General features: G+C 43.7%; 1 protein-coding gene across 1 annotated transcript in view; it reads right to left on the bottom strand.

Moving 5' to 3' along the window:
- Positions 1 to 25,480, bottom strand: part of PEX3 (peroxisomal biogenesis factor 3) — a 72,616-nt gene extending 47,136 nt beyond the window's left edge. Inside the window, exons 1-10 of the mRNA XM_077486710.1 lie at positions 25,336 to 25,480; positions 22,471 to 22,557; positions 21,132 to 21,263; positions 19,840 to 19,921; positions 10,004 to 10,047; positions 7,641 to 7,765; positions 6,497 to 6,563; positions 6,320 to 6,374; positions 2,375 to 2,543; positions 1,738 to 1,808 (exon numbers count right to left, since the gene is read on the bottom strand). Of these exons, the coding sequence (XP_077342836.1) occupies positions 1,738 to 1,808; positions 2,375 to 2,543; positions 6,320 to 6,374; positions 6,497 to 6,563; positions 7,641 to 7,765; positions 10,004 to 10,047; positions 19,840 to 19,921; positions 21,132 to 21,263; positions 22,471 to 22,540 (815 nt within the window). The 5' untranslated portion in view covers positions 22,541 to 22,557; positions 25,336 to 25,480. The remainder of the gene's footprint in view (positions 1 to 1,737; positions 1,809 to 2,374; positions 2,544 to 6,319; positions 6,375 to 6,496; positions 6,564 to 7,640; positions 7,766 to 10,003; positions 10,048 to 19,839; positions 19,922 to 21,131; positions 21,264 to 22,470; positions 22,558 to 25,335) is intronic.
- Positions 25,481 to 25,567: the final 87 nt, after the last annotated feature.

The raw sequence follows: 25,567 nt of genomic DNA, 5'->3' as shown, positions 1-25,567 counted from the left end.
GGTACCATCCACTTGGCCTCAGTGGCACTTTGGATGGATCTGGTCTGTGGAGGCTATTTAATTCCAGCATGGATCCGCCCTGGAGCTCCTCAGAGCACATCTTCACTCACTCGTGACTAGGGATGAGCTCAGGTGTGTTCGCATGGAACACGTGCAGAGCCCGCCAGGAAGTCGGTGCAGCGGTGAGCTAATCAAGACAGTGAGACATTGCGCTCTCTGCAGCCGCACATCGGGGCAATGTCTCAATGCCTGTGATTAGCGCTGCGCCGACTTCCTGGCAGGCTCTGCACGTGTTCAACGCGAACACGCCTGAGCTCATCCCTACTTGTGACCAACACCTTAGACACTGGCGAAAAATCTGAGATGTTCCCGGTATGGGAGGGGTTATATAGGGAGGCAACTTCCTGTTTAGGGTGTGCCAGTGTCCATCACCTGAAGGTGGTCTATACACAGACACAGAACACCATAGTAATTACTATGTGGGTATAGTAATTACAATGGTGCTCTGTGTCCCGTGATGTACGATAAAGAAAATGATTTTCCCCACTGTATATGTGTTTTGCACAAAAAGGTTGATGACAAGGATAGGATACCACACACCAAAGACAGCTTGCTTTGTCAAGCCCCTCTGACACGTTTCATCCTTGGACAGGACTTAATCATTGAGACTCTACGTTTAAGCCCTATGGGAGGGCAAAATATGTCAGGGGGGCAGTGCCTGAGAGGAGATGGATTGAAGCCGCTCCTTTACTCGTAGATCAGTTGTCTTTGGTGTGCAGTATGCTATCCTTGTCATCAGGTATCTCACAGCAAGCTGGGACAAATTTCCTGGAGGCCAGCACTTGTTAGTGAGTGAGAGCCACCAGGCGAGTTTAAGTTGGTGCTCTGTGTGGTGCTCTATGTGTTTTGTGAAGATGCAAAAAAGGTTGCTTTAGGCAAATGGTTAATATCCCCTGTGTAATTTAGTGCAATTTTTGTGTAATTTAGGAACCCAAAATAACAATTTCTTAGCCCAATATAATAAACCTTTTACAAATGTAATGTTACATCTTATCTGAAAGAACCTACATGTGCTTATGAAGTGTTACTCTATACAGTTGTTCCTGGAAGTTTATTTTGTTACATTTTTAACACTTAATCATTTAACAATGATTAAGGTGTACCTAAACTTAAGAACCAAAATGTAACATACCACAGCTTACCAGTGCTCAGATGCGGTGACTGTAATCATTTTTTTTATTTTGGGGCTTTTTCTCTCATTTATTTTTACCTAGCGATTCTGCCAGCAATTCACTAGGGTGATAACTTTCACTCATTGTACTTGGTGTATCTTTGGATGACCAGCTTTGTCACCGTAAATTGCTCACTCCCAATTTTAACTATGGTATAAACCCCCCTCTCCTCATCACTGTAATACAGAGAGGAGGTACTCTGTAGCTCACAGTCGTGAACTGTGAATGGCTGATAACACTATTTAGGATAACACTGCTAAGTACACAGGTCAGCACTAGATTTCTGGCAGTAATCAGCAGGTAATTTTTTTGCACTTATGTAACACATTTAGCAGTAAGGGTAGCGCTGCACTACATACTGTATTTTGTTACTGGAACACATAACAAAACACTTTCAATGGTATACTGAACAAATCAAAAGAGAGCAAATAAGAGCAAAATGTTCATTTTTACATACACTTTAAGAGCTTACGTGCAAGCAATGGACACAACATACATCCTTTACCTTTCTAACATGTCCCTGGTTTCATTTAGTAGCCGTATTGTGATGACATCTTTTTCAGTCAGTCCACATGCCTAAAAAAACAAAGGTATACATAATCAGCAAAGACAACAGGGTTACAGCTCTGAATTATTTAAAAGAGAAATATGTTTGTTTGTTTTTTATATTCATACTTGCCTATGTGGATGTAGCATCAGATCAATGCTGCAGCTGTCCCCTAGCGTCCCTGCACTGAGAATCGAGCCACTGAACACCGCTGATGGCTCGGTTCTCAATCCTCCATGAGGGGAGAGATGCTGCCTGTCAGTCAGCATCTCTCCTGCTCTGCTCCTCCATGCTCGTTGGAGCACTGAGCTGTGGAGGGGCGGGCAGCGGCCATCTCAGCGGCTCACTGAGACTGCTATCAGTCAAGGCAGCTGGCAGATCCAGACTTCGGAAGTCAGGATGACACGCTGCCTTGAGCGATTGCAGTGCTCTCCACTGAAAACGGGTCACAGGAGTTCAGGCTGGACTTCTCCTTTAATGTTTGTCTCATTTCTCTAAATTGAATTCAATGCACAGGCAACATTGATTCTGCTATGTTTATAAGGGGTTATTGAATGACGCAGCTAAATAAAACTAGAACTGGGATAGAAAATACCTGAGATGTTAATGGGTTCTCTTCATCTGCCATCATAAATCGACACAACATTGACTTGCTTTGAGATGCCTTTGCAGTAGGTGTTTCACCGTATTCTTCCACCAACCTTCGTATTTCTTTGATATATTGCTCCAAATCCATAAGAGAGAGAGAGTGCTTCAGAGATAAGCTGTTAACAGAGTATAATCAATGTACTACCTGTATGCTAAAGTTTTTTTTATTTCTAAGACTATGAACGTGAATTTGAGATAAAAGAAATTTGGTTGATCAGGGAGTTTTAAGCACCACACTCCAATAATATTAATGAAGAAAACGAATGAAGACTCAATGGACTTTTAAGGTGCTGGAATAAAAACAAAATCTACAGAATCTAATTAAAAATGCATACAACATGCAATTTTTGCTATACCACAATAAGGACTGTACATTATAACATTTACAAAACACACAGCCATTTTTTAGAAGAGTTTCCACTGGTAAAAGGGGAATAGTCTTTTTGGATGTGTTTTGCACTTTTGCTTCTTAAGGAGATCAGGAAAAGAAGACCTGTTTAAACACTGTCCACTATTTTCAATGGCAGAAAAAGTGAACAGAGGTCAGCTCCAAATCCCCAACAGGGAGAAAAGATCCCTCTGGGATAACCCTCAGGAGCCAGCAAGTGGTGTCTGTGTATATTTCGATTTTTTTTTATTGATATACACATCAAAATGTTTGGATTGGTTGACATAATAAAGAAATAGGTGGTAAATGAGAAGAGTCTATATTTGCAATGTTTTTCACATGTTATCATGTATTTGTTATAATACCATAACTAAACTTTTCATGTTATATTATATGCATTTTTAACAAGTGTTGTAAATAAAAAAACAATTAACATTTTATGTGCCAGTGATAGATTAAAGCCAAATTCCATCCCAGCAAGGTATTAACCACTTGACGACCCACCACAGTAAATACACTGTAGCGGGGCAGCACATGCAGGCACAATCTCATACATGTACGTCATGGGCCTGCTCCGGGTTTAGGAGCATGCTGCATGACCCCCGTGACTGCTCCAATGAACACAGCGGATTGCAAGTCCTGTAACTCAGGGCCCGGTGATCATGTGACTCCTACGCAATCACAATATCAGCAAAGCCATTAGAATGAATTAACTAATAACAGCTGTGTTTCCTATGCTGTGATTGCCCCACAACAATCACAGCACCTTGTACTATGTGAATAGCTGTAGCCATTCACAGATCAAAGCTCTCATGAATGGTTAATCTTCATAATCTTAATCCAAACTTCGAAGTCGGAAGAAGACCCCCGGACGGCGGCAGCGACAAAGAAGAAAGCTGGGCTCCTTCGCTAGTAAAAGAGCTAGCAAAAGAGCAGAAGATAGCAGAGGAGTCCGGTGAGAAGACCCCCCAAGACGGAAGACCACCGGAGCTGTCCAATAAATTATTTTAAAAACCATGTGTTGTGTTTTTTTAATTACACTTTTTTTCACCAGGTTAATGGGTAGGGGTACATGGATATTTACCAGGCCTTGTGCCCTCAACATGGGGGGGGCTTTGGGGAAAGTGCCCGCTCGTCCCTACCTTCTTTCCTGACTGGCCAGGCTACGTGGCTCGGATAAGGGTCTGATATGGACTTTGGGGGGGACCCCCGCGCCGTTTTTTTCGGGGTAGGGATTCCCCTTTAAGTCCATACAAGGTGACGGGGCCAGCGAGGTGTCAATCTCACCGATGGAGGTGGCAACATTGATTTCCTGCGCTAGTCCTGGCTACCTGGAGTCACATTCAAAATGAACAGACTTTTCTCCGTGTGTTGGCAAGTCCGTTCATTTCAAAAGACCTAGTTCGCTGGATAGTCCGATCGTGTGTACGCAGCATTACTAAATGCCTCAGACTATCTACTTTCCCCACAGGGGTCATTTGGGGGGATTTGTACTGTCCTAGCATTTTAGGGGCTCAAGAAATGAGATTATGACCATCAGTACATCAGAACAGATACATTTTTAAATAAATATATATATATATATATATATATATATATATATATATATATATATATATATATATATATATATATACACATATATATATATATATATATATATATATATATATATATATATATACACACACACACACACACACACACACACACCATAGTTTTATAGACGCTATAACTTTCACACAAACGAATATACACTTATGGGTATTTTTATTGGATATGTTTGATGCCAGAAAGTAAAAAATGTTTGTTTTTTTCCAAAAAATTTCAATCTTCTTTAGTTTATATTGCGAAGAATAAAAAACTCATTGGTGATCAAATACCACCAAAAGAAAGCTAAAAAAGATTTCATTTGCGTGTAGTATTGCATGACCCGGAAATTGCAAGTTATAGTAGCACAGTGCTGAATAGCAAAAAAAATACTCTCATGAAGGGGGCAAAACCTTCCAGAGCTCAAGAATTAAAAAAATAAAAATAAAAAAAAATAAAAGAAGGTACCTTTCTTTTATCCGAGGTCTTCAAGCTGGTTATGTGACAGGCAGGGTCACGTTTCCAGCACTGGGTGGCACTTGCAGAGTGCAGAGAGTACTGCTTACATAATAAGAGCATCATTCTCTGCACTAATGGATCCCGCAATTACAGGAAGTGGGTTGAATGGTGCTGGGATTTTTCAATTCGGAAGAGAAATGGCACTCAGTTGTAGAGCAGTTAGTCTGTGAAGAACAGTGCTGGGGAGGAGGTAATTGTAACAGCAAGAACTGCTTTTCTTATTTTTACAATTGTTTCAAAAAATACATCTGGAATTCGACTTTCAAATATATCTATAAAGGCAAAAAAATTATTTTTTATACTTATTTTTCACTTTCTGCCCCATAGCCGAAACAGAAAATGAGGAAAATTCCTCCAAAGTGGGGAAATCCCCGGTTTTCACCAGGGTCCCCCATTGGAACAGTTCCGTTCTATTTCTGCTCTGATGTTATTCCTGAATTTCAAATTTTCTTTCCTTTCCACTCTTGGTGATAGCGGTAAACAGAACAAATAAAAGAGAGTAAATCTCCCTAATGGAAGCACAGAAAATAAGGATGAGCTCTGGCGTGTTTGCACACTCCATGTGCAGAGCCTGCCAGGAAGTCGGCGCATCGCTGCGCTAATCACAGGCATTGAGACATTGTCCCGATCTCTGCAGCCGCACATCAGGAAATGTCTCACTGCCTGTGATTAGCGCAGCACTGCGCCGACTTCCTGTCGGGCTCTGAAGGGAAGTGGAGTGTGCGAACACCCCGGAGCTCATCCTTAACAGAGAGCAATAAAAACCGGACAGGTGTCCCAATCCCTCTCTTGGAGATCAAGAAAACACTGGCAACCTCCACTTTCCTCATGCCTACCTAAGACCCCTTTCACACTGGGGCCGCGGTCACGTTAGCGCTAAAGTGTTCAAGTTGTGCTTTGCAGCTATTTAAGCAGCACTTTTCAGCCGCTAGCAGGACGTTTTTAACCCCAAAGAAGGTGTTCAGAGCGCCCGTGTTGCGGCACTCCCGAAGCGCTTTTCAGGCTCTTTGGAAGCTCTGCCCATTCATTTCAATGGGCAGGGTGTTTTAGGAGCACTGTATACAGCGTTCCCAAACCACCCCAAAGATGCTGCTTTTCCCAACGTCCCGCAAGCGCACCGCCCCAGTGTGAAAATACACACTGAAATTAATGGGGGCATTTTTCAGGCGATAGTTAGAGGCTATTTCTAGGGCTAAAACACCTGAAAACTGACTCAGTGTGCAAGGGGTCTAAGGGTTACAAAATGCACATGCTCCTTTGATTTTATATTGTTGGTAAAATAAAATATTTAATAACTAAAATACAGTAAATGAATACTTGTGTAACTAGCAGCTTTGATTCACAGGAAATGGAACGTGTGTAACCTGTAAGAAATCTATTTCTAATTAAACTTACCTGCCAAGCACCTTCTGCACTGCTTGTTTCACTATTGTTATCAGTTCTGTCAGGCCTGAGGAAAAAACACAATAGGTTATGCCCTCCACTTCCGTTATAAGCACAGGTATTCTGACACGGAGAAACAGCCTAACATCAGATACTCCAAGATTAGCAAAGTGTGAAATTATATCGTACCATCTCCTAGGAGGTGTTGAATGCTAGACAAATACTGTTGTTGTACCTCTGGGGATGCCTGGAGACCCTGGTAAAAGAATAAAATTATGCTTTACTGTGAAAAGTCACCCATGTGTGTAACACATTTAAAAAGCAGCATTTACAGTTTTCTATGAAAGTAAAGAAATTTTTTTTTTTAAATTTTAGACAGAAACTAACAGGGGTTTTAAAGGCTATGTTCTACTTTATGAACATGTTACACCCCTAGTTAGGGCGTTAGCATGCACCCCCCGACAGCAGGTGGGGGGATCCTTTTCCTGAAGCCGCTGTTACAATTTGAAAACATTCTTCATTCATTCACAGTTTCCTGTAAATGAATAGACCACACGTACCAACAGCCATTGCGGCTGACAGCTTGTAGTTCTCAATAAACTGTGAGGGCGCTGGCGAGTGCTCTCGTAGTTCCTTGATTCTCCTGCTCTCAAGCAACTACCTGCCCACATCGGAGGTATGAGCAGGCAGCTATCCTCAGAATCTGCAGAAGCCTGGCATTGCACCCACGATCTGAGGATATAGGGTGCAATGCTCTGCAAGCTCCCTAGAAAAGAAATAATAAAAGCAATTTTTTTTTTACCGACTACATTTAATTTTTTTTTTTTTTCAAAAGCTGAAACTTATCCTTCAACTAGTCTCCCTACGCTATTTAGTATATATCAAATACATTTCAGTAGGGATGCACCAATACAGGTATCAGTGCAGATACCAAGCATCTCATCGCACTGCAAAGAATCACATGCGATTTGAACAGGAATGAGGTGCGAAAGGAATCGCATGCAATTCTTTGCACTGTGATTTGCGCCCATTTATTTTGTATTGATGCAAATCACACTGCAAAGTATCGCTACTCGGTATCGGCAAGAACCTGACCGAAAGTATCGGTACTCATACTCGACGATTAAAATAAATAAATAAATAAAAAACACGGTATTGGTGCAACCATACATTTCAGCAATTTCTACAGAGAAAAAAAAAATCTATAGAATAGAGCATGGTGTGGGGGGGGACGTGTCTAAATCTTGAAGTTAATAGATTAGTCTGTCGGCTTATATAAAGGCCTAGCATAAACCAATGCACAAACAATATGCAGGTATGTTTCTTGACTTACATTACACGGTTTTCCTCCTGATGAGTTGTCCAGATAGATGTATCCACCAATAATATTTAGCTGAACACGAAGCAGAACAACCAGCATACACGTGCTATAAACTGTTCCTATACTCCTGGTGAAACCTGAGGAATTACAGAGTAATGTTAAAGTGTTAAACTTTGATACCATTTATTCATAACCAAAAAGGGACATCACAAATAAATTAAATGTAGAAAAATGTAAATCTCCCAATCAGATTTCACATTAGTTCTGTTGTTTTAATACATACAGTATATTGCAAAACTTTTTTTTTTTTTTTTATCAAGCAGAGAAAGCCATCAGGTTATATAAATATATTTGGGGCACTGCAAACACAAGAAATTGGTTGCTAGTATAAATGATCAGATCAATGGTGCTCACATGCTGCAATTGTGAAGGATGAACACTGATGCGATGTGGGAAACGCACAGGAATTGCTGCGTTTCCCATATCACATTGCAATCACACTTTGTGTGATCTGCTGCGGATGTCAATTAAACCCAGTCTACACCGTCACATCGCATGTGATTTGTACAGGAATCGCACCGCATTCCTGTGAAAATCACATGCGATTCTGTTTGAGCCCATCATTTTGTATGGCTCAAATCACACAACATTTATGTGAAAAAGGTGCAGGCACCTTTTTTTCCCCCCCAATGGAGTCAGATTGCATGGGTGTTCATACCCATGCAATCTTATTCAGGCAAACACACTGTTTTGGGACCTGCTTTTGTGGTCCAGGAAACGCAGCAATTCCTGTGCATTTGCAGCATCAAATGAATGTGAACAGGCCCTAAAAGTTAACAAGACTTCAAAAGCAGGTTGCAGAATACAGTGTGTTTGCCTGAATCAGATCGCATGGGTGTTTATACCAAATTATATCCAGTGGAGCAAAAAAAAAAAAAAAAAAAAAAAAAAAAAAAAAGGGATGCCACACAGTGGTGCATCCACAGGAATGCAATGCACTATCCCCATTGCACATATTTCTGTTTCTGGCTGTGCATATAAGTGGGTGCTAAAGCAACCACTGGCTGGAACCGTAAATAGTTAGAGTGAGACAATTTCACCAGCACACCATGAATCCCCAGAATAGGTCCAAAGCTTTATGCAACAACAGCAAATCGCAACGTTTCAGAGCCTCGTAGGATCCCTCCATCAGGCATGCAAAGGGGTCCTGCGAGGCTCTGAAACATTGCTATTTGCTGTAACGATGTGATTGATGAATAAAGCTTTGGACCCATTCTGGAGATCAATAGTGTGCTGGTGACATTTTCCCGTTCCACAGAAAGTGGTCCGATTCCTGTGAGAATCACATGCAAAGTAACAGCATGAACTGGGGCCTCTCTCCCACGGTTGGTCAGTGAGGATGGTAATAACAGGCAGATGGGCCACTGAACCATCCACCTAATACCTACCATACAGCTGGAGGGTGCTGTATACATGCCACAGCCACAGTGCTTTGCGTCATGGTCACAACAATTTGTTGAATTTACAGCTCGACAATTCAAGTCAAAAGGGGCAGCACTGCAAATACAAGCCAGGTGCTTGGCTTACAGTTTTGGTATGTTACTAGGAATTAAACATTTCCATTCAGCAAAGAAAAAAAGAAAAAAGAAAAAGGAAAGACAGAAATCAAGGAGGCGATCATCTGAACGATTGGAAGCAGCTGCTTGCCATCCTTTGAAAAGTAATTAACTGCAAATTGTTTTTTTTATAGACACCCCAAGATATGGTTTCACATCACCCCATCTGTAATCAAAACAGACCTTCCATGCAGAGATATCAGTGCTGTTCGTTGCTTAGCAATATATGCATGGACTTTAGCTTTTAGCTAAAGTCAACACTATTGCCATGATTGACTATGATCAATCATTGAAAAAAAATAAAAACACACACCCAATCTCCACAATTTATACATAATTGCAAACCCAAGAGCAAATGGGTATGTATTGATATATAAGATGTGTGCATAATGTTTAGACATTTTGGTGCAGTCTGGTCAGATGGTTGCTTTTAACATAACTGTGTCTATGTGTGCGAATTCGTAGATTTTTAAAGAATAAAAGATGTTGGTATGTTTTCAATTGGGGGCTGTCACTATTCATTAAAACAATACGTTTTTCCATTCTGCATAATATAGGCTTTACCTCTTCAAGAACCACTAGTGTTTTTTGCAACCCTACCCAACAAGGGCATAGGATCAGATATTTGAATTGGACATTTACTAAAAGCCTCGGCTCTCCATTGCAGTCTATGCTTCCCTGCATGATTGTGTGAAAGTAGCAATTCAGGGGTCTTAGGGAAACATGAGGGATTGTAAGAACAAGTCACATTATACTTACTCATAATCTTTAAATCTTCCCAAATTTCAATCTTGTTTGTTGGTCTGCATCACAAAACAAATAAATAATGGTTAAATAAACATATCAACCTCAAATATATTTTTAATGAATACAAAATTTGAAACAAATTTGTTTTCCAAGTTAAAGAGAACTGTGAAATAAGGCCTCATGTACACTGTAGCTGGTAAACTGAGGTTTAGGAGCATTTGGGCGTTTTTTTCAGCAGCTCCTGAACAAGAGAGAGAGATTTTCCTGCATTTCAGGCATTTGGGAGGGTCTACTGATTTGAAAAGTCTGTTATCTATATATTAAAAAAAAAAAAAAAAACGCTTCTAAAAGCAAACGCTCATAAACGCGGACTGTAACAGTGGTAAAATGGATGTTTTTAACGGTCGGTTACTAGCTGTCAAGTTCCAGCATTCAGAAGAGGTTTTCAAATGCCCTGTGTACATGAAGCCTAACAATGGAACAGAACAAAAATCATACAAACTCAGCAGCAGATATTTAACTGTATCCAGAGACGGGAAATAACACAAGACTATATTGGGGTTGGTTTACTAAAACGGAAGAGTGCAAAATCTGGTGCAGCTCAGCACAGAAACCAATCAGCTTCCGTTTTTTTTTTTTTTTTTTTAGCCAAAGCTTAAATGAACAAGCCAAAGTTAGGGCCAATTTGCTACCATGCACAGCTACTGCAAATTTTTGCACTCTAGTTTTAGTTAATCAGCCAGATTATCCAAAGTAACTGGAGGGTTTAATAAGTTGATATTGGGCATGATCCAGATGTTTGAGCCCCAGCCATACATTCACATGTGGCGAGATACAAAAAAAAGAAAAAAAAAGTCTTAGTTTTTTTTTTAGCTCCTCAAATACACAGTGAATGTTGGTACACTGGATCTAAAACAAATCATGGAAACACTATATGAAAGAAATGGTCAGCTGGTGCTCAGTCAACCTATGACCAACAAGTCTACCAGGAAAGAAGTCTGCACCATGAGAGCAATATAAAACCCCAAAGAAAGTTTTATGTATTGTAGATTACCAATTATTAGATGTGGTGGATACACTTGTTTTATTTTTTTTCCCCCTTTATCTTCACCTGATGATCCAGCTAGTAAGTCTGTTCATTTTCAACTTCCTTCACCAGACCAAGCTGTCCAGCAAAAGAGGCAATGTTATGGGTAATAACTGCATCAACAGACACCAATGCTGGGGGTTTATTATTGCACCCATTGACACCACTGCTAGGGGTTATTTTTGTGTCCACTAACCCCTAATGTATGGGGTTTTTACTGCATCCACTCACACCAATGTTAGGGGTTATTATTGCATACACTGACATCACTACTAGGGTTATTTTTGCACTCACTGAAACCAATGCTGGGGGTTATTTCTGCAATCACTGACATCAGTGCTGGAGGTTATTGTACTCCAATTTTCCATCTTTCCTCCACTTAAGCATTGTGATATGCTGCAAAAATTTGGAGCAGGACTAAAAATTGTTGGGGGCGCCGAGGTGTGAAAATGCATGAATGTAAATGCGTGAATCCATCTAGAAGTATCATCGGGGGATGTACTTAGAGTTGCCACCCGTTCAGGATTCACCCGGACAGTCCAGGTTTTAAATCACCTGTCCAGTTTTCTACCTGAAAACCGGACACATTATTCAGACTGGACTGTGGCTCCCTAAGATAGCTGGAGAGTGAATTGGGTGTTCTCCCCCCTCCAGCCTGCAGGCAGCGATAGAGAGCTGGCACAGGTCAGTGTCAGCGTGCTACTGCAGGGAAGTGAAGACTAGCGGGAGCAAGGAGTAGCTGTATTGTTTTCAGTGTGTGATCTGTAAGTGTGTGTGGGGGGGGGACTCTGATGGGGCACCTGATGTGCCCCCCTTGAGGCCCCCTATAAGTTGATCACCACTACTGTAATTGCTTAGGTAAGATGCTTCCTATGGTGGCACACCTATGAGCTCATTCCCAACCATGTATCAAACAAACAGTTGTAGTCAGAGTCTTCAAGTGGGAAAAGCGATACTCCTAAGAACCAAGGCCTGAGGTGTGCCTTGGCCTAGCTGGTCAGTATGCCTGAGAAGAGGGCATACCCTGAATGTAAGAATAAGAACAAAATACTATGAGAATGTATGAAACTGGGGAACGGGTGGGTGGGAACTCAGAAACCCTAAAGACACTGACCCTGACAGAGGAGGAGGTTTAAATAGCCCTCTCAGGCTCCTCCTACAAATACAGGCTGGCCTGCGGCCAGCCTTCAACTTGTAGTCAGAGTCTTCAAGTGGGAAAAGCGATACTCCTAAGAACCAAGGCCTGAGGTGTGCCTTGGCCTAGCTGGTCAGTATGCCTGAGAAGAGGGCAAAAAGACACAAAATTTAGGTGAAGAAGGGAAGGTAATGAACCATCAAGGATAAAGGTGCGCTCCCGGACGGCAGCAGTACGTATCCAGCAAGTAACCGGAAAGTGTTCGCAATGGCAAAAGAACACACCGACTCCTGACTTGGCGATGAGAAGGAACCCCCTATCGAACATGTGACACTACCCTGAACCCAACTGAACATCCCCTGAAGGATTGAATTGAGCCGGATGCCCGTGACACCCAGACCCGAGAATGAACTGCTTGCGAAATGAGAGGATACGAGAGGGGAAAGGAACAAGGCCTGGCACAAGGAAACCCCTGCAAAAGATGGCGAAATACCCCAATGAACACCAGTGAAATAGCCCAGAGACATACCCCCCCAAGAGGGTGAGTGGCAAAAAAGACCACTAGCAGGAGTGCGAAAAGCTGGAAACCTGATGGATGTGATGGAGTAAGCGGATAAGGCCCATGCACCATGGCAATAATACTGTCAACCTGGAGAAATCAAACCGGACGCAGGACCCAGGTCCCACCAGATACGATCGGGTCATGCTACAGCCTGAACCCAACAGCTGGGACGGAAATCTGAACCAAGGAGGGCCAAACTCCCTCCTGGGGAAATAGTCCCCATGGCATAACAGACATACCCAAGCCCCCCCTACTTGGAACAAGCTGGGGATCGGAAAAGTCGACTGGACTGATGTCCCTAAGTGGAACTCCAGGCAATAAGTTCAAACAAGATCAGAGCCAAGAGTGGAACCCAAAACCATTGTGATAACTGCCCAACCTATCCCCCAAGGACTGTCACGGGACGTGGCTAACAAATACCCTGAGAGAGACCATACATCCCTGGGCAGTAACCAGGGCCTCAACACACCAGGACATCAACTGAAGCAAAATTTCTCGACTGCTTCTGACCCAAGGGTGAGCCCCGTGGTGACAATACACCAGCACCAATCAACTAGCCCCCAACAACAGCCGGGCTGAAGGAAGTGAAAGCAAGCACGGATGATATCGGTATGGATGCCAAGACGGCCCAACCTGACACACAAACTAGAGAAATGACAGACAACCAGACATGATAAACAACAATACCCCCCTGCTTAACTAAGAATGAAACATGAGCAGAAAAGTCAAGACCACCGCGCGTAAAAGAACCTGGCGGACGGACCCCCCCACCCACATGTAAGTGGTAAGTGAGCCCGAGTAACCTGCAGTGCAGACAGGTAATTAACTGAAACTCAGGGCTAGTGTACCCACAGGCAAGGTGGGTAGTCGTATATATGTGGTGAATGAACATGCAACGTATGACGTATGGTATACGGACGAGAAGATTGCGGACAACAATCAATTAATAACGAAACCTCAGCCCGTATGGATCTATAGACGTGACAGATCCTGATGTGTGAGCCCTAGCTACCTTACCCAGGTACAAACATGACACAGACACGATGGGACGTGACAATCAACAAGGACGAACGACTACCAGAGTATGCCATGAGAAAAACAACGCCCCTCTGAGAAACTCCGAGACTGAACACCAAGTCTGAAATACTATGACAGGCATGCTGGCAGCAACACAAAGACAGAAAACGCCGAGACAGAAAACGCTGAGACAGAAACACAACATGTCATGAAGAAAACCATGACAGAAAATGCTGAAACTTAATGCTGATGCAGAAACGTAGTGACAGAACCAGAGGCAAAACGCAATGACAGCAACAACCAAGACTGAAACGCTGAGGCATAAAGGAAAAGCCAGAAATCCTGGTTCAGAACGCCATGACAGAAATCCTGGTTCAGAACGCCATGACAGAAATCCTGGTCCAGAACGCCATGACAGAAATCCTGGTCCAGAACGCCACAGCAGTCCAGGGGCAGCACTATGATAGCAATCCTGGGGCAGAAAGCTACGACAGACATGCCGGGGCAGAACGCTATGACAGGCATCCAGGGGCAGAAACGCTATGCCAGACATGCTGGAGAGAAACGCTATGACTGAAAAGCTGGACAGACCGCTATGACAGTAAATGCTGCACAGAACGCCGTGACGGAAAAGCAGCACAGAATGCTGTGACGGAAATGCAGCACAGAACGCTGTGACGGAAAAGCCGCACAGAAACGCTGTGACGGAAATGCAGGACAGAACACTTGAGACAGCAATGCTGAGACAGAACCGCTGAGACAGAACGCTGAGACAGAACCGCTGAGACAGAACGCTGCGACAGAAATGCTGGACAGAAACGCCGAGACAGAAATGCTAGACTGAGCGCTGCGACAAAAATGTCACGTGGAGCTCAGGTGGGGGGACCTGCCACGTGGAGCTCAGGCGGGTGGGGAGACCCGCCACGTGGAGCTCAGGCGGGTGGGGAGACCCGCCACGTGGAGCTCAGGCGGGTGGGGGGGAGGAAACCCACCACATGGAGCATAGGGGGGGGCCCACCACGTGGAGCTCAGGAGGCCCACCAGGTGGAGCTCAGGAGGGGGGGGCCCAACCACGAGGAGCTCAGGAGGGGGGAGAGACCCACCATGTGGAGCTCAGGAGGGGACCCAATGAAATGTATTGAAAATGCAGCAAGAACACATTAATAACGCACCTGTGTTACCGTTTGATGCTTTTGAGTCACAAGACTTATCAAACACATGCCATAAGCACAGTAAAGTCATGGCAAAATCAGAGACAGCAGGGGGAGCCATTATCTCCTGCCAATCACAAACACTGAAGAGGGAGCGGCGGCAGGGCTGTGCCCCATTCCGTGTGTCTTATGGACACACAGGACGGGCTTGGGAGCACACACACACACACAAGTGCCCCCCGTAGCGAGTGGCTCCAAACGGGGGCACTGGGCAGGAGGAGTCCAGAGTGCCGGCGGGGTACCCAAGAATCGAAAGGATCGGGGCCGCTCTGTGCCAAACCAGACAGAGCAACTAAGTATAACATGATAAATGTAAGCCTTTAGCATCACTTTAAATTGATGGGTTTGTTCCATGTTTAGTGAACAAGGTATCTTGCACTTTAGAGATGATTAAGCATTTGACCCTGCATATGTGAGGGGGAGCCGGCGCGGCCAAATATCTCCCCCTCCCCCAGCCAGGAGAATCGGTGGTTACCCTACATATGTGAGGGGGAGGGGGAGTCGGTGCAGCCGATCACCTCCCCCTCCCCCCACGAGCAGAAACGGCGGGCGCTCCATACCCGCGAGGGGAGAAAGGGAGCCGGCGGCAGCCGACTACCTCCACCTCCCCTCACCAAGAGAATCGGCGGCCGCCCTGCCGATCACCTTATCCCCCGCCGCCACATGAAAAAGGGGAGAGAGGATCTAGCGGCTCCACACAAGGATGGTATTTTACAGAGAAAAATGACATGATTAAAATAAGCTACATACACATCACTACAAGTGTGTTTTTTTTTTTTTCTTGCTCCTATCAGTTTTCCGGACGAAAAACGCCTATGTGAGGGGGGGGGAGTCGAATACCTCCCCCTCACCCCCGCTGGGAGAATCGGCGGGTATACTGCATATGTGAGGGCGGAGGGGGAGCCGGCGCAGCCGATTACCTCCCTCTCCCCCCGCCAGGAGAATCGGCAGGTACTCAGCATATGTGAGGGGGGAGGGGGAGCCGGCGCGGCCGATTACCTCCCCCTCCCCCCCGCCAGGAGAATCGGCAGGTACTCTTGCATATGTGAGAGGGAGGGGAAGCCGGCGCAGCCGATCACCTCCACCTCCCCTCACCAGGAGAATTGGCGGGCGGAGCACAATACGCCTCCAAGGTGTCCGAGGGGTCCCGCCTCGCCGGAGCATCCCAAAACTTGGCCAAGTGGTGCCTGGCTGCCGCGATGTCCCTGCGAGGCTCCGGCTGCCTCTCATGCCTTCACATGTGTGCTGAATGGGCAGAGTGAGCCAGAAGAGGACGGCAGCTGCCAAGGAGGCAGGTACAGGGACCAGGGCCCCGGGCTGTGTGCACAGCGAGGAGGACGGAGGAGCAGCTGTTCCTGGAGTGACAGTGAGGGGAGGGGAACATCGCCACGACACACACCCCCACGTGTGCCCAAGAGCAGACGATCTAACCCCCGTTCCCTGCTCAACAGTCAAGGGCTCTGACAGCCGTGTGGTTGGCGGACCGAGGCTGGAAGGACGGGCGGGCGGACACCCCCCAGCTCCCCCGGCATGAACGCCACGGGAAGCGGGGAGGCCTGCACGCCTGCAAAAAATGAGCAAAAGGGGAGAGTGTGAGGAGGAGAATGCTCCCCAGGCACCCCCCCCCCAAGAAGCTGGAACATGGGGCCGCAAGGACGGGCAGGGCGGCCCAAGTAGAACCCAGGGATGAGGAGGACAGACGAGGAACTGATCCTCCATCAGTAAGGGGGACATGCTGGAAAGGGGGGGGGGGGCAGGAGCTGGAAGTGACGACCATCCACTCAGAAACCCTAAAGACACTGACCCTGACAGAGGAGGAGGTTTAAATAGCCCTCTCAGGCTCCTCCTACAAATACAGACTGGCCTGCGGCCAGCCTTCAACTTATAGGCACAAAATTCACCAGTTTAAGACATATAATTTTCAAAGTAATTTTTAGAAGCTACAGTATCACTTTTATTAGTATTTATTAAGATAATTTATATCAGTGAAAGATGTAAAGTGTTTGTTAAAAAGTAGCCAGTTTTCTTTGTATTGCTTCTTTTGTGTGAAATAGCTGGTAAAACCCGCCAGCCCCCTGCTTCAAACTGACCACGCTAGGCATTAGAACAGCACATCCTCCCCAGCGTGGTCAGTTTTTTGGCTGGGAGTACATCATGCCTATCCTGAATTGGCAAAGACTTGTACTGACACTGCGCCCCCCCCGCACAGTGTACTGATATACATACACATTATACATTTTGTCTTGCATTTCTATTTTAAACTGAATGCGTTGTTTTGAACTTAAGGCCATCTGTCCACCAGCTGAAGCTCAACCGAAGATGGGTGTTGCAACAGGGCAATGACCCAAAGCATAGAAGTAAATCAACAACAGAATGGCTTAAACAGAAGAAAATACGCCTTCTGGAGTGGCCCAGTCAGAGTCCTGACCTCAACCCAATTCACACCAGACAACCTAAGAATATTGCTGAACTGAAACAGTTCTGTAAAGAGGAATGGTCAAGAATTACTCCTGACCGTTGTGCACGTCTGATTGAAGTTATTGCTGCCAAAGGAGGTTCAACCAGTTATTAAATCCAAGGGTTCACATAGTTTTTCCACCTGAACAGTGAATGTTTACATGGTGTGCAATAAAAACATGGTAAAATGTAATTATTTGTGTGTTATTAGTTTAAGCAGACTGACTGTCTATTGTGACTTAGATGAAGATCAGATCACATTTTATGACCAATTTGTGCAGAAATCCATATCATTCCAATGGTTTCACATACTTTTTATTGCAACTGTAGTGTATATGCACATACACATTGTATAGAGGTTGACTTTTTGCAGCATTTCTAAGCTAGCCATATATTCATGGATATTACAAAGGTTAGACACATTATTAGACTGTGTTTTATTCTTCTTGGTTAAACAATAAAATGTAATTTGCTGATTTTTTTTTTTTGGAAGCAGGATTTATTTATCTATTTACCTTTGTCATATCCATGAATAACCTTCATTTACCAGTGCTCAGCATATTAGTTTTGTCTTGGTTACTTTGGATTACCAGAAGCACGGTCCTCTTAGGTTAATAATTGCATCTTTATCAGCCCACCAATTGTTTAGCACCTTTGGCCCAGTTGTGGATTAAACTGTACAGAGAGAATATAGATCAGAACTGCAAGGTAAAGGGCTGGGTTTACCATTAGGCATATCAGGCCTATGCCTTATGCCTAGTATACACAATCACAAAAGCAGATGACAAAAAACACTTTCGGAGCGATCGTACAATAATCGTATCATTAGTACACAGCTTTCGAGAGTCGATCACAACAGTTCCAGAGGGACGAGTATGAATTATTTTTCAGATGATACCAGATTGTCAGATTTTTGTTTATTCAGTACAGTATTCGTTCGAGAGAAAAAAAAAAAAAAAAAATAAAAATCGGAAGATGGAGACCATGCATGCTTGGAAACAAAATACATTACAATATATTCCATCACTTCCCAAGTTGTATTCAGTTGTACAATGACTTTTATAGCTTTAGTAACCTCTTAATTTTTGATATGCCACTAGCATGCAACAAAAAAAGACAATTATTTGGCTGATAATCTCATCGTGTGTACAAGGCTTTAGGCCGGGTCCACACTAGTACGACACAACAGTCGTACAACTGTGGATCTGACTTTGCCCTGCAACTTGAAGTCCGACATCCATCCGACTTAGATGAACGAGGATCTGACTTTGATCCCAACAATTCCACGCCAAAAAACAAAAACAAAAAAAAAACCTCACACACATGGCATGGGGGTCCCCTTTTAAGATCATACCAGGCCCGTCGGGCTTTTAAGGGGAATCCCCCACACCAAAAAAACAGCATGGGGTTCCCCCCAAAATCCATACCAGACCCTTATCCGAGCATGCAGGAAAGGGGGTGAGGACGAGCGAGTGCCACCCCCCTCCTCAACTATACCAGGCCACATGCCCTCAACATGGGGGTGTGGGTGCTTTGGGGTGGGTGCTGCGTCCCCCACCCCAAAGCACCTTGTCCCCATGTTGATGAGGACAAGGGCCTCTTCCCGACAACCCTGGCCAGTGGTTGTCAGAGTCTGCGGGCGGGGGGCTTATTGGAATCTGGAAGCCCCCAGATCCCGGCCCCCCACCCTATGTAAATGAGAATCGGGTACATTATGCCCCTACCCATTCACCTTAAAAAACAATACACAGGTTTTTGATAAAGTCATTCCGGTGTTTCTTGTGATTTCTTCTCCCCTCTTCGGCTCTTCTCCCTCCTCTGGAGAGGTCCTCTCCCTCTGCTGGTTCTTCTCCCAGCCTCCTATGCTCTTAAAGGGGGAACCCCATGCCGTTTGTTTTTTTTTCTTAATTTGCTGTGGAGTTTCCCTTCAAGATCCTCAGAGCACAAGGCATATTCCAAAGTCAGATCAGTTAAGATGATGATCCGACTTCAATGCTAATCAATGGGCTGAAGTCGGACCAAAGTAGTAGAGGAACCTTTTTCAAAGTCGGACCATCGATTTTCACACGTCATGCGACATGAGCTCCCAGGAGCGTTTGTCGTACCAGTGTGAACCCAGCCCTAGGCAGCATGTCCTCCATATAAGTTATTAGCTACACATGTTTCCCATCATTTGTTAATTTGACACCTGAAAATTACAAGCCATAATGCGGACTGCTACTGAATCAACCGCACCTGTAAATTGGCAGCAGCAAGGTGAGAAAGGGTACACAATGCAAAAAAGTAAAAAATCCCATTAAAACTAACTATGAGATATTTTTACTATAGAAATTAAAAAAAAAAAAAAATCATAAAAAAAAAAAAAAAAAAAAGTAATACCTGCTTTTCAGAAGACTTGTTAGGCTCTCTGAATTCAATTGCTGCATTAAAGCTTCCTTCAAAGCAGGGAGCATTGATAAAACTATAATGGGAAAGAGAAAAATAATATAATAAAATTAGTGTTCCAGTATATTTCATGGTAAAAATAAATATGAAATTATGTGACACATACTATGTTGCACTGAAAACAAAGGGCACTATTGCATATGCATAAAGAAATGTGAATTACATGGCTCATCTACAGTTTATATAAAGATCACAATTTTTTACCTTTAAGCCAAAAGATAAAAAAAAATAAAAAAAATATAAAACAAACCTCAGAAATGTGCTACTTTGACTTTTGTTCTCCCTACTGCAGATGGGGAGTACTGAGTTAAAAGAAAAAAAAAAAAAAAAAACCTGTTCCACAAAATGTTAAGCCTAAAGCAGAAGATAAAGCTGCCAGCATCCTGCTTAATGTAGTCTGGACTGGATGTTGAATGCAAGGAATTCAGTCCATGGGTATGTTTCTTCCTTATCGAAAGAAAACTAACTGTAATGGTGGTAATGGTGGAAATTGATCTGCAACATTCAGCACAGGAACTCATAGAAAAAAATGCACATAATTTGATGAAGTCTAGCAACAATTTGACTGAAATGCTACATCGGATCAGTAAATATAATACATTATTCAAAGACAGTTTAACAAAATAAAAACACTAAATTAAATAAGTCTAAAATCAGACAGCCCTTTCTAATAGTAAAAAACAACTTTGCATGTTCTGTAAGCCTTCTGATATACTGCATGGTCTGTCCTTTTATTTAATCCCCTCTACCTTTTCCTCAGCTTGAACACAGGCGTGTTCGCAAACAGCACGTGCAGAGCCCGCCAGGAAATCAGCACTGCACAGCGCTGATCACAAGCAGTGAGACATTTCCAGATCTCTGCAGCCATGCATTGAGACAATGTCTCACTGCTTGTGATTAGCGCTGTGCAGTGCTGATTTCCTGGCGGGTTCTCCACGTGCTGTTTGCGAACACGCCTGAGCTCATCCTTAATGCTCAGTGCAGTGATACAATTGCTGAAAAGTGTCCTAATATTAAAATGAAATGTACATTTTTGGAGGGGGAGGCCAGAAACACCGCTTTAATATTTGGGTGTGTTTATTTCCCAAGCACCATAAGGCACACCTCTACTTTATAAAATAGGCCTCTGTGATGTATTTACCATTTTGATTTATTTTGTTCTTGTTCACATTAAATATTATAGATTTGTAAGTTTGATAAAGTGTGGGCAGAATAAAAATACCGACCTGTCATGTTGCATGTTCTCTGGTTGCTTTCGAAATGATACTGCCTCCTTGCCTGGGCAATGTACTCCGCAGCTTCTCTCTCCTGGATTTCTCTAATTTTCTTCTGCGCATACTTCCCCAGAATATAAACACCTAGAACAAAAAAACACCTAATGGATTATCTTACATACCAATTAAAAATATCCACACAGATTGCATGCCTGTCACTTTCTCCCTGTCCCATCTGTAAGAATTAAAAGGAAATATTACAGAAGATGCACTTGCTGATCTTGTGTTGTAAAAATGTTAGTTGCCTGTCTGACCAGCTAATATAATAATTTCAGCATTTTCTGAACAAAAACACACATAAACATTAATTATGACTCTTTGGTCTGAATGGCAAGCATCATGTCTGGAGGAAACCAGGCACCACTCATCACCTGGCCAATACCATCCCTACAATGAAACATGGTGGTGGCAGCATCATGCTGTTGGGATGTTTTTCCGTGGCAGAAACTAGGAGACTATTCAGGATCGAGGGAAAGATGAATGCAGCAACGTACAGAGACATCCTTGATGAAAGCCTGCTCCAGACCTCAGACTGGGGCGAAGGTTCATCTTCCAACAGGACAACGACACCTAAGGACACCTAAGGACACAGCCAAGATAACAAAGGAGTGGCTCTGGGACAACTTTGTGAATGTCCTTGAGTAGCCTAGCCAAAGCCCAAACTTGAACCCAATTGAATATCTTAAAATGGCTGTGCACCAACGCTCCCCATCCAATATGATGGAACTTGAGAGGTCCTGCAAAGAAGAATGGGAGACACTGCCCAAAAATAGGTGTGTCAAGCTTGTAGTATACTCAAAAAGACGTGAAACTGTAATTGGTGTCAAATGTGCTTCAACAAAGTATTGAGCAAAGGGGATTTTTTTTGTTTTTTATTTTTAATAAATTTGCAAAGATTTCAAACAAACTTTTTTCATGTTGTCATCATGGGGTATTGTTTGTAGAATTTTGAGGAAAATAATGAATTTAATCCATTTATATAGGCTGTAACATAACAAAATGTGGAAAAAGTGAAGTGCTGTGAATACTTTCTGGATGCACAGTACTTATTTTATTGAAAAAGCTAAAGTTTCAAATCATTAAAAAAATAAAAATAAAATACTAATCTAGGTAACAGACACAATTTATCTTATAAAGTTCAACAGAAATCTTTATATTTTTTTTATAGATTTTTTTTTTTATTTCTGCCAATGCATGTAGTAAAGCAACATAGAAAATACGGTGATGCTAGTGGTTGTTGTAACAGTTACTGCACCATACACTAGTGTTTGAGTTCATATTAAGGAATTACCTCCTGCAAATGCACCAAAGAAGAGGAATTTTTTCTTATGACGCTTCAAGAAATTCCAGACAGACAACATTGCTATTGTTAAAAGGTCTAGAATGAAACAAACAAAAAGATAAAGTGAATTAAAATAATTTTGTTTTATGGCACATTGGCAAGGTTAAAAAATGTTTTTTTACGTTTTCACCTATTACCACAACAAATTCAACTGATTTTTATAATGGGGCTCATTACTAAATTCACACAAGAGTCACTGAACATACCGATAAAAGCCACAAAAAAAATGATATAAGACATCCCCCTATTGTCGTACAATAAACACATGTTGTCTTCAATACATTACCAAGCTCCAGGGACAAGTGAAGTGATTTGGGTAAGCCACTGCAACTGGATCCATGCAGTCCGGGAGAACATTGGACATTTGTGCTGGGTGGTACTTTTTAATACGTTCATGAGAAAACACTCTTGAACAGATTTATATCTGACAGGTCAATATAAGAAGTACAACTAGCTCCAGATGAAATAGAGCAGCTAAAGCAGGAACCCAAAGCAGTGCCAAAGACTGAAAATAAAAGTATGAATAACATTAAACCTTTATAATCCCAAGCCAGTTCTGAGGGAGTAATCTAAAGGATACCCACAGTGAGTGGCAATGGCAGTGCTCCTGTATGCAGAGTGCCCACAGTGAATAGCAGTGCCAATGCAGCTGTATGTGTAGTAACCACAGGAAGTGGTATTGGCTATGTTGATGTTTGCAGCGTATCCGCAGTGAGTGGCAATGGCATCGCTGGTGTATGTACAGCACCCACAAAGGCAGTACATATGCTGGTGTATGCACAGTGCCCACAGTGAATAACAGTGTCAATGCTACTGTATGTTTAGCAAATACAGGAAGTGGCATTGGCAATGTTGATGTATGCAGAGTATCTATAGTGAGCAGAAATGGCAATGCTGGTCTATGCACATTGCCTACAGTATGTGCCAATCACACTGTTGCCATATGTGCAGTGCCTGCAGCAAGTAGCAGTGCAAATGCTGGTGTATACATGGTGCCTGCGGTAAGTGGTAGTGCTAATACTGCTGTATGCACAGCTCCATGGGTAGTGGTAGTGCACACATCACCCATGGCAAGTGGCAATACCAGCATAAGCACCTATAGTACGTGGAAATGGAAATATTGCTGTATGCGCAGCATCTATAGTGAATGACAGTGCCAATCATGCTGTATACACAGTGTTTCCAGTAAGTGTCAATGCTGCTGTATGCAAAGTGCATGACAGTGGCAATGGACAGTGGCACAGGAAATGGGAGTGACAATGCTTCTGTATGCACAGAGCCCACAGTGAAAGACAGTGAAGTGCCTACGCTGCAGTATGCAGAGGACCCACAGGGAATGGCAGTGGCAATGCTGGTGAATGCACAGTGCCCACAGTAAGTGTCAGTGCAAATGCTAGTGTTTGCACAATACCTTCAGTAAATGGCAGTGCAAATACTGCTGTATAAACAACTCCAGCAGGTACAGCAGTGCACATACTGGTGTATGCACAGTACCCACTGCATGTGGCAGTAGCAATCCCAGTATATGCGCAGCGCTCACAGTAATTGTCAATAGCAAGCGACGCTATTGACAATTACAGTGGGCAATAGCAACGGTGGTGTATATACATCACCCACAATAGCAGTGCATATTCTGGGGTATGCAAAGTGACCACAGGGAATAGCAGTGCCAATGTGTAGCAACCACAGGAAGTGGCATTGGCATTCTTGATGTATGCAGAGTGTCCACAGTGAGCAGAAATGGCAATGCCAGTCTATGTACAGCACACACAGTGAATGGCGCTGCCAATGCTGGTGTATGCACACTGCCTACAGTATGTGTCAATCACACTGTTGCTGTATGTGCAGTGCCTGCTGCAAGTAGCAGTGCAAATGCTGGTGTATACGTGGTGCCTGAAGTAAGTGGCAGTGCTAATACTGCTGCATGCACAGCTTCATGGGTACTGGTAGTGCACATGATAGTGTATGCACAGCACCCATGGCAAGTGGCAATAGCAATATATGCACCTATAGTAAGTGGCAATGGAAATATTGCTGCATGCACAGCATCTATAGTGAGCGACAGTGCCAATCCTGCTGTATACACACTGCTTCCAGTGAGTGCCAATGCTGCAAATTCTGGTGTTTGCACAGTACCTGCAGTAAATAATACTGCTGTATAAACAGCTCCAGAAGGTAGAGGCAGTGCACATACTGGTGTATGCACAGTACCCACTGCATGTGGCAGTAGCAATCCCAGTGCATGCACAGCGCTCACAGTAATTATGCAGAGCACCCATAGTAAGTGGCAACGGCAATGCTGGTGTATGCAGAGCATCCATAGTAAGTGGCAATGCTGGTGTATGCAGAGCACCCATAGTAAGTGGCAATGCTGGTGTATGCAGAGCACCCATAGTAAGTGGCAATGGTAATGCTGGTGTATGCAGAGCACCCATAGTAAGTGGCAATGGTAATGCTGGTGTATGCAGAGCACCCATAGTAAGTGGCAATGTTAATGCTTTATGCACAGTGTCTGCAGTGAGTGTTGATGACAATGTTAGTGTGGGTCCAGCCCCCTCAGTAAGTAGTATGCAGACATACTCCTGTCAGGTTGCAGACAAGAGTAAGATATGGTGCAGTGTAAAGCGTCACACTTAGCTCCTAGCTGTCTGCCCCCAGGGCCTGAAAGCAGGACAACACCCTGTTCTCAGAGCAGCTTTCCCTTATCCCATGTCCCAGCAGGTGAGTAGGGGGTACACGTGTGCAGCTTTGAGGCATTGCTGTATCTTATCATTACTCCCCCTGCTGCTCTCTTATACAACCATGTAACAATACCTTCTTTCTGGTTTCTCTGCTCTCCCTCCCTGACTGCTAAATCTGATATTCAGCAGCCTCTTTCTTCCACTACTCCAGTGTGTCTCTCCTCTCTTGCCTCCTTCTGCGCTCCAAGCCTCGTTCTGGTGGTGACTACTTCCGCGTTCCACACCTCCTTTTCGTCTTCTAGCTACAAGTTTGTCTCGCCTCTCCCTTCACCCCAGACTCTATAACCTTTTGCCGCTTCAAAACA

The sequence above is a fragment of the Lithobates pipiens genome, unplaced genomic scaffold (assembly GCF_037356315.1).
Source record: "Lithobates pipiens isolate NorthernLeopardFrog02 unplaced genomic scaffold, aLitPip1_a1.2 Scaffold_18, whole genome shotgun sequence".
Taxonomy (NCBI): domain Eukaryota; kingdom Metazoa; phylum Chordata; class Amphibia; order Anura; family Ranidae; genus Lithobates; species Lithobates pipiens.
Note: the sequence above shows the minus strand (reverse complement) of the source record. Positions and strands in the feature narration are given on the sequence as shown.